The 9,930-nt window shown below is 42.5% G+C and overlaps 1 protein-coding gene across 5 annotated transcripts in view; it reads right to left on the bottom strand.

The window, feature by feature from the left end:
* The window catches only part of LOC109952627 (potassium voltage-gated channel subfamily S member 2), an 11,445-nt gene extending 2,364 nt beyond the window's left edge, over nt 1-9,081 (bottom strand). The window contains exons 1-8 of one of the 5 annotated variants that reach the window (XM_020587802.1): nt 8,586-9,081; nt 4,313-6,737; nt 4,040-4,216; nt 3,683-3,816; nt 3,300-3,464; nt 3,052-3,223; nt 1,740-1,985; nt 1,405-1,488 (exon numbers count right to left, since the gene is read on the bottom strand). In XM_020587802.1, coding sequence (XP_020443458.1) covers nt 1,405-1,488; nt 1,740-1,985; nt 3,052-3,223; nt 3,300-3,464; nt 3,683-3,816; nt 4,040-4,210 — 972 coding nt within the window. In that variant the 5' untranslated portion in view covers nt 4,211-4,216; nt 4,313-6,737; nt 8,586-9,081. Of the gene's footprint in view, nt 1-1,404; nt 1,489-1,739; nt 1,986-3,051; nt 3,224-3,299; nt 3,465-3,682; nt 3,817-4,039; nt 6,738-8,585 lie in introns of all 5 variants that reach the window. The other 4 variants (XM_020587803.1, XM_020587798.1, XM_020587801.1 and 1 more) reach the window with 4 other exon arrangements.
* Between the last annotated feature and the right edge of the window lie 849 nt (nt 9,082-9,930).

Raw genomic sequence — 9,930 nt, 5'->3', positions numbered from 1 at the left:
ATTTTGGACATTTTATGTATTTTATTCCATTTATTTGATTTATTGTTTTAACTACTTATCGTTTTTAATGTTGTTGATGCTTTCTTTTCTTTGAATTGCCTGTACGTTAAAAATATACAGTAGCTGGCTCGCCTCGACTTCTCAAACTGTAGTTACTGTGGTCTGAAGCCAAAGCTTTGTCAGCGTGCCCACATTGTAAGTACTTTAAATGTAAACTAATGTCTTGTCTTCAGGCTCTTTATGTTAGTTGAGATGCAGGGGAGAGAGCAGAGAGCCCCCAGTGTGTCACTCCTGATGCCGATCACGGGCCAGGAGCATTTATTAAAGTCAATCTAAATGTAAATACTGTGCATCCAGAGCCAGTTTGAAGAAGTGACAGATTAGTTCAGACAGTGGTTTATCTGTCTCCATCACAACTCTTGCATAGTGAAGCTTTATATACAGAAAATTGTGTCCTCATCATTCTGGTGGAAAACTGAGAGTCATGTGATTGCAGCTCTCACAGTGCACAGTTTGTGGTAACTTACTCTGCATCAGATACAGTATCTCTGCAGGTGTAACCGATATACCTCACATGGGACTGTACAGAGGAATGACATTAGATGACTCAGCATCTACAGTTCTGACAGTGCAGACTGAAGTCCTTTACATTACAAATAACACATGGCTTTACATGGCTTGTGTCAACACAAGCAACGTCTTCACTGCTTTAATTTGAAATAAATCACTGAAGTGCAGACTAACTGGGCAGAACCCGAGCAGCATGTGTGGAGCCGACACTTAAACCTCTGCAGCTGCTGAGTCCAGCTCCTCTGTATTTAGAAACTGAAACCCAGTGGTCACACATCACTAGGGTTGATGTTGTCAGTGCTCGTTGCCACAAATGTAGAAACATCTAGCCAAAGTCCAACACACACAGGTGGAGAAATGCAGCTCCTGCTCATGGTTCCTCTCTCATCGACATTAACTAAATTATACAAACGTGGGTTCATGGTTAAAAGTGACCATTAGGCAGCTGATTGTTATGAACTGGTCAGAGCATCAGGTGAACTGTTCCTCACAGGGGCAGAGCTGCACTAGTGACGCAAAGTATCGCACAGTAAAAATACTGTCAAAGAAAAAGTCCTGCATTCAGTTCTTTACAGTTAAATAATAATAATATGGTCTAATGATTTGTGTTGTTACAGTTTGCTACTCAAGAATGTTAATTAACTTTACATATGAATGAATGAATGACACTTTTATTATATGAGAAAACAGAGCAGTGTTAATTCTGTTCACAATTTGGTTTTCTCTCTTAAAATAATAAAAACAACTGATAAAAGTACTGGATTGATAAGCAGTAGTAGTGTTGTTACAGTTTGCTACTCAAGAATTGATTCCCATCCCAGACTCCGGACTCACCCGGAGCGTCGCTCCCAGGGATCGTAGTCCTGTGGAGTGGCGCGCCAACTTCAGGACTCTGAAAATCCTCATCAGCCTGAAAACCTGAGAGAGACACAAGGTGACATGAAGTGATGAGAGAAAGACGCCTCATGTGTTTATTTACATCTTTTTCATAAGAACCTTTAAAAAGAGCCTGTGTAACGATGGTAATTATGGGCCTACACTTCCCATGATTCTCTTCAGTTAGTCACTTTAATGATATCATCATTAGGCAACGCCACTCAGAGCAAGTTGAGCACAACCAAAACCATGTCTAAAGCTCTGAGTGTTCCGGGGAACGTTACTCCCCTAACCTGTATGAGTCGTCCCAGGTCTCCCAGTTCAGACTCTGATCCCACCGCCATGTCGAAGATCAGGGTGATGTAGATGGGAACCACCGACACCATGTCAATAATGTTCAGAGGGTGATGAAAGAACTTCTTTCTGTTCGGTGCAAGCAGCAGCCGCGTCATCACCTCGAAGGTGAACCAGCAGGAGCAGAACACCTCCAGGGAATGCATGGTCGGGTCCTCGACCAGCTTCCCCTCTGAGTCACAGGTCTGAGAGGGAAGAGCAGAAAGATGAAGAGTCACATCTGAACTTTTCTTTCCCTTTGTCCAACAGCTTTCTGCTTAACATTCATAATGAATTCTTACCATCTGAGACGACTGAGCTGTGATCAGACAAACCAAACACTGTCCTTCACACCACTGTCTCCTTATTTGTTTCTTTGCAACAAATGAGCAAAAGACGTTTTGTTAAACACAGCTGATAGTTTGTGTCGCTCCCTTGTTATCGCACTTATTCTGTCATTCCACCATCTGCTGCCGTTCAGTCCCAGCTCTCGGTGTTTGTTTCCCTCATCATGGCCCGGATGCGCTTTAGGGACCGTCAGCAGCACAACAGCTGATTGTTTTCACCTTCCTGCATCTGATTGCACTATTTCACCTCTCGCTGGGCTGTTACTGGGTTTTACCTCCAGGGGTTCTGCTTCATTACATTGTTTTTGTGTAAATTGTTGTTTGTGAGTTTGAGGGGATTTGAGAGATGATCTGCACCTGACAACCCAGCGGCTTTACTGTGGGCCCTCCCTCAGACACAGTTGAGGCAGCTCTGCTCATTTTGGGAAACTGGCACCATTAAAATTCACCAAATTAGCCATTACCAGTTCTTGTTTGCAGTGTACCCATTAATGTGCAGACACTTATCACTGAAATACATTGACACTGAACAACATTTTTAAAATGTGGTGATTCTCAACCAAGTTCTGCATTAGGGACCGTCTGTTTTCTACAATTTCTATGCGAATTTATGGACATTTATCAGTGACAGGCGTCCGACATAATGATGTGCTTGGGAAGGGTCCGTCACACTGCATCGAAAACATTCCCATCGAGTCTGACTGAGTTCTGACTCAGACAAGTAGTTGCCACCGTGAGCTTCTTGAGGCCAAATCAGCAGGACAAATACCACTAGCACCCCCTCATTTCCCCTCATATGTTATCTTTGCCTCATAAGGTACAATTTGAAAACCTCTCATCCAAACTATTACAACAACCAGTAAATACAAACCGAGGCAGTGTGATTTTATTTGGCTCCGTACTCTTTGGAGCTCTCCACACCAACCTGGTATTCTGGGATGCTGTGGATACACATGGTGGCGATGGATGTGAGCACCACTCCGATGGAGAGCATGCTGAAGAGCTTGCTGGGTATGGAGTATCCCGGGTTCTCCAGCGTCAGCCACAGACACCTCCTGATGTTCCCATAACGCACCTCCTGGAAATGCTGCATGTCTCTGTCAGGGTGCAGGAAGACAATGAGTGAACGGCGCCACAAAGCAACGTCCATCATCCTTCACTGGCATCTTTTACCTGTTTAAGTCAGATATCTCGTCCGCAGACGTGTCTATGCTACTGACTTCGCTCTCGTCATCCCAGCTGCGATGCCGGCTGCTCTCCAGTTTGCGGTCATGGTAACGGTAACTGCAGCAACTGTCCAGGAAGAACTCGTTGATGCCCCAGTACTCGATCTCCTGGCTGTGTGGAAGCACAAGGCAAACCAAACTAATCTGTACAGCTACAGTGTCAGAGGGCTTTAAACTACGAGAAGACAATGACAGATGACACCAGCACCAAACTCAAAATGATTAGACAGAAAATGGACTGAATGGAAGAAATGATTTTATTTCACCAGTGCTACACTGACAAACTGTGACCTAAGTGAATGTACACTTTGTCTGTGAGGCAGGACGCACCTGAAGGAGAAGACACACAGCTCCTCCATGACGTGAAGTTTGCCGGTCTGGTAAAAGTGGAGCACATAAGGGAACAGGCCGGGGTTCCTGTCAAAATAAAACTCCTTCTGTTGCACATCATAGTCATCACACACCTACAGAAGGAGAGGAGGGGAGGGAAGGGCAAAGGAAAGGGGGCAGGACAGAAGGAGGGGAATTATGAGGAAATAAATGAACAAAGGATAATTTAGGGCCGAAGGAGAAAAAGAAATAAATTAACGAGTTCTCATAACTTCTTTTTTCTGAAACCAAAATCAGAAAAAAATATGTCGTCCACCATCTGTCGGTCTGTCCATCCACCCCCGACCTTTGACCCACCTGTAGTATGTCCTCCTCTGAATCACACGCCAGCAGTTTTCCCAGCCTGGTGTCCGGGAACTTTTTCAGCGTGCTGGAACAGAGGCTCCTCTTCAGACCTCCCACATTGACGTGGACGAGACCCTCGTCAGAGTCCTGGTGGACCCAGCCGGGCAGACTCTCCTTCACCATGGTTATCTGGCAGAGTCATAAAGAAGCCAGTGGACACAAAGGTAGCACAGACAGCAGCACACGGTGGCAGGTTTTAAGGAGTGAGGGACAGTTTGTACTGACTGTAGAGAATGAGTAGGTTCATGGCAGCGAGTAGCAGCTGATGCAGCTGTATTCAGGAATATAGGAGGAGCCACTATAAGATAAAGTGAAGAGAGAACCTGTCACTCACAGGAGGTACTGTACTGGTACAGTACTGTGTTGTTTTAGTAGGTTGTGTAGATTATATAGTGTTGGGTAATTCATCAAAGATGATCTTCAGAGTACGTTATGCTACTAATTAAACACAGCCATGTAAACAGTACTGTATCTGATGTGTGGCTGAGTAAAAATACTCCAAGTAAAATGTCTCAAACACATACCTGAGTAATCTGACTTGGTAACTATCCACTAATGCCTTTTCTATTTCCACATGCACACCCACCACCCACCTCCAAATTCACACGTGCGCTGCCTACAGATGAAGACAGCTTTAAACTGTTCATGTGACCAGAGAAACCATAGAGCTGAGAGAAAAACCTGATTAAATAGCAGCAGGAAGAGAGTGAAAGATTCACAGACTGCTCTGGTTAAAACACCATTAAGTCCACATTAGGTTAACACCTGGCTGGGATTCCTCGCGCAATTTCCCACATCATGCAATTACAGAGTGTATAACATTATTACATTACACTACAGCTAGTGAGGCACTTAGTGCTGCCTTCAAACGGGTGGATGCCTACAGTCATGTTACATGTGGAGCTCATGGAGGTCATGTGTGGACATTTAAACCAGGAAGCATCGGTCTGACTGAAGAACTCCACATCCTACTGGGTAGCTGGGTAGCTTGTGTGTTTCCCACCGGGCATCGATAAAGTCTAATGATTACACTGTTTTATTCATCTGATTATGGAAAGAAACTAAAGTCATCAAATACATGTAGTGCAGGAAAAATGACACGATTTGCCTCTGAAATGTAGTGAAGTCCAAGTATGAATTAGCAGGAAAAGGATAAGCTCAAGTAAAGTCCAGATACTTCACAGTGCACTAAGGAACAGAGTAAATATACAAATATCACCTTCGCTGCCTGAAACTTCACCTGTTGCTAAGCAGCATTAAACCCACATTTTCCGATGGCACTGAACGATGTTTCCCTGCTGTTAACACGATACCGTAAAACACGTTACAGGCACAGTGGGAACCATTGTGGCCTTTGTGCAGCAGAGCCACTAAAAACTCTCACAATTTACTTTTCAATGTATAAAACTTTTCCCTCAGTTGAAAAGTTTGACACAAGCTTTTATTCATGTGCTGACTGATTATATGGTGCGGTTTTATTGTGAAAGCGTGTACACTATGTGGGAGTTTGTACTGGGAGTACAGTAGATAAGCACATGTGGGAGTTAGTTTCTCTTTTGGCTGCATCTCTGTGTTTTTTTTAAATCTTTCTCACAGAGACAAGTCGCTTGCAGCCTTAGTTAATGTTAACTGAGAGTAAATCATAATTTATTTATGATTTTAAACATTATTCAAAGTGTTTTTGAGCAGAACTCTGTTAAATCTTGTTAAAATCTGTTACACGTCCATGCATAGACAAGTCAAACATGGACTTTCTGTATATGAAGTAAAAGCCTTTTGGCTCTCGGCCCGTGCACACAGTATTTAACGTTAAACATCTGGTACATCAACTTAGCGTCTGACCGTCTCGTCTTAGAGGTGCATCTAGCGGATCAAGTGAAATGAGAGTGCCTGCATTACAAAGCAGAAGCACTGGAGACTTTTGGAGCATAAAATAAGACTGAGGCATCTCCTCGCCATAAATTCTTCATGCAGTTTTGGAGAATGCTGACTCATCTTGAGAACAGACGACGAGGTCTGAATCACATCCAGGCTGCGATTCAAAAAGTCTTTTTCATAAAGCTGCACGTTCAATGTCAAAATGTTCCAAACAAAGTCGAATCGCTGGTGTTAATTTATATTTTTGTTAGTCAACAAAATACAATAAAAGCTGCAAAGGAACTGGGTGATAATCCAGCTCCCAGTTATTTTTGACCCTATTTCCATTTGCAGCTACTGAAGACATAAATCTTTTGTTTATGTTTTAAAGCTAAATTTTAAGTAAGTCCCTAAAACGGCTAGTGACTGTAGTTTTCTGTTGAAACAGGATTTCGACAGTTGAATAATCCAAACTGGTGCACGAGTACTGGGATATGAAGTAAATGTATCATATGACACAAAGTTTGAATGAGTTCGTGTACAGATATAACTCAGTGGCTCACTAGAAGATTGTGGTTACTGTATATAAGGCAGCTCCTATGTAACTGAATCTGAATGAGAAAGATCTCGTGTCCTCACAAACCACACATCGATAAATATGCCTAAAAAAACTGGAGCTCTACTAGAGCATCAGCAGCCTGAAGAAACAGACTCGAGTTGTACATGAAAACTTTATTTCTACTCGCCTCAGTTCTCTGTGCTGGTCACTGATTTCCATAAGAAGGAGTCTGTCCTGTAAAAACAGGTTGTTAACAGGTTAATATGACCAAGAGTTCAGTGGTGGAGGAGTAGTCTGATTGTTTACTTCAGTAAAAGCAGCAGTACCATGTAAAACTACTCTATTACAAGTAAAGGTCTTGCAATCAAAATGTTGCTTAAGTAAAAGTGTACTACTCTATTACAAGTAAAGGTCTTGCGATCAAAATGTTGCTTAAGTAAAAGTGCGAAAGTGTTAATAGAAAATATACTTAATGTACCAAAAGTAAAAGTACTCTTTATGCAAAATGGCACATTTAACTTAAGCACAGTACTTGAGTAAATGTACTTAGTTACTTTTCACCTCTGCAAGAGTTACATATAATGGTTTAGCAACCTCCAGTGACAGTAATACTTATGGCACGAGCTCAGGGCGTCGTAATGCATATTGTTCTGTATATATCAGAATACAAGCTGATTATTTTCTTGATTATCTGGTTTATCTTTAAATCCCCACTGTGACAAAGGTGGTGTCTTCACATCTCGCTGTGTCCAACCAACAAATCCAGAGATTCAGTTTATTCTCATGTCTGTCAAAGAAAACATAAATCAAACCATCAAGAAAACAATCAGCAGACAAGTCAGTGACCCCTAAAGTTTCAGGATTTTCCCTTCATCTGTCACCCGTCTTTGTGTGTGATACTGTGGAGTTTAAGACTAACTCATTATTCTGTCAAGACTAGACCGTGTTTTGGTTCTCATTTCAGTTTGGACTACAAATCCCAGCTGTTACTGTCACTGTTAGTCAAACCAGAGTCAAAGTCCACTGATTATTCAGATGGTGCAGGTTTACAGTCGTCCAGAGCTTCTGGAAGAAGAAGGCAAACTGTATTTGTTAACTGGTAGTTCCATGGTTTTTGCTCAGCATAGTGGTGCTGGAGAGTAATATGATACTGTAAGTGAGGCTCCATATGGTGCAGTCACACGGAGCACAAGGAGAAGATGATGTTACTGATGCACATTAAAAACATTTACAAAAAAGATGTTTAAATATTTTATGAGGTGTGTATTTGTGCTGTTTGTTGGCCGCACAAAAAAAGTGAGGAAAGTTGAATGGAAGTGGTGCAACTCAATCAGAACTCAAGGGTGTACTTACAGTACTTTTAGAGCTTTCAGCTGAATAATTTGTGTGTTATTTTTACATTTGGAGAGACTTTCAGACCTTGCACAGACTATTTCTGTCCTTAATCTTGTCTGGTCTTGAACTAAAGTCTCAGTGAGCTCTGCTGCAGTTTCTTTCCTTAGCCTGTAGTTTTACATCCTGAGAATCACTGGATGGACATTTGAATAGTAAAGAATCAGTTCCACACCTTGGTCTGCTTTTGATCACATGCTCCACAGCATCACATGCACTATTGTTAAAGATTCAGCAAAGCCAGGACCTCAGAATACTGTTCTGAGCTTATGACAAAGGAAATGTTGTCGACATGGGTGTTGTTCTTTCAGTAATTATTTTCTTTATTGAAATGATGTGCCAAGCACCAAACAAAGCTAAAGGTGGACAAAGTGCCTCTGTCTCTCTGTAATTACGCGCAGGGCCCCGCTGCGGGCACAGCGGAGCTGCCACGACCAGAAATAAAGTTGATGTATAATTCAGCACCAGGAAGAGCAGAGGCTTCAATCCACAGCATTGGAAAATGCCCCTCCGATAACAACCCAACCCCCCAAAACACGTTCATACAAAGATGTGAACTTCACATAAGGTAAAAGGAGAAGGACAGTAAACTGGTGAGCAGCAGCAGCAGGCTGGAGACGATTCAGCCTCTAAACACCACAGGCTTCAGTGTTAACACATAAAAATGACGACACCTTTACTGAGACTTACCAGTGAGTTTTGTCGCGACACTTTCTCCTCAGGACCAGGATCCTTCTCAGCTGTCAGACTCACCCCATGATGCGTTGGTAAGTTTTATACTTTCACGACTGAAAAACAAACTGTCATAAAGGAAACCAGAAAAGACAGCGCGCTTCTTCTGCTAAAAACTTTAAGGACAGCCTCTCCTGTGCCTCGGACAATAAACTACTAAGAGGAGCTGACAGAGTCCGCTGGGCGCAGGTTTCCTCCATCTGAAGCTCTGTCAGTCCGTCTGCTGGCGGGGGAAGACTTCGGCTTTCTCCGTCTCATTCCGGAACAGGAGCCGATCTCCGAATGAGAAGTACAGATGAGTGACAACCGATCAATCAGCTGATCATTGTCCTGATGACCTGATTGACCTGTTTGTCCCCAGAATGTCAAACACTGGGGATAAAGTCCCACTGTGACTCTCCAGAGCCAAAGGTGGCGTCTCCACACGTCTCGTTGTGTCCAACCAGCAGATCCACAGAGACTCAGCTGATTCTCATGTCTGACAAAGAAAAGCATCAGCTCCTCACATTAAAGAAGGTGGAACCAGAACATGTCGGTGACTGTTGCTTCTAAATAGCTGAGGTTCATTTTCTACCAGTGAACTGACTCATGGCTGCAGCTCTAGGTCACTGAATGGCTTCATGAGGACGACACAGTGGGTCGGACACAGTGGGGGGGGGGGGATCTGGTTTGGAAGGAGGAGGTTTCCTCCTCCGACAGAGGAGACCTGACAAGGCTCTGGAGACTCGGCCCTGCTGGGTGGTGGTTTGACCATTGTCACTCATCTGTAGTTTAATACAGTGGAGTTGATTTTCTGATGTGTTTGCAGCACTCACAGTTTAATTTAGAACAAGTGTGATTAAAGTGTTTATTTTTCTACAGTTTCTTCACAGAGACCTAATCTACTAGTCAGTAATAAGTTTTAAGAGGATTATATTCTCGTTGGTAGCACAGTAATAATATGAATGTCTCACAGCTGAGATTGTAACTGTGTGTATATGTGAGTCTTAATGAAAATTTTCCACTGGAATTTTCCAAAGTCAGGTGTCATTTAATGAAGTCATGATTTTTAAATTACTGTAATATCCCTATATTATCCAGAGACATGCTGTGTTATGTTAGGGTGATTTTCATTTTTAGATAGAAATGAATATAATTAGTTAGGGTTTTTATTATATAGCATACATAAGTCTATATACTTTAATCTCACAGTTGTGTTTATGTTTATGTAGTTACATATCTATATATCACCCTATGTGTTCACTGAATCACTGGTCAGTATTTACTGTGTTAGCCAACTGGAGCACTGTTTAACATCAAGGGG

The sequence above is a fragment of the Monopterus albus genome, unplaced genomic scaffold (assembly GCF_001952655.1).
Source record: "Monopterus albus unplaced genomic scaffold, M_albus_1.0 scaffold479.1, whole genome shotgun sequence".
Lineage (NCBI taxonomy): Eukaryota > Metazoa > Chordata > Actinopteri > Synbranchiformes > Synbranchidae > Monopterus > Monopterus albus.
The sequence above is the reverse complement of the archived record's forward strand: the minus strand, read 5'-3'. Positions and strand labels throughout refer to the sequence as shown.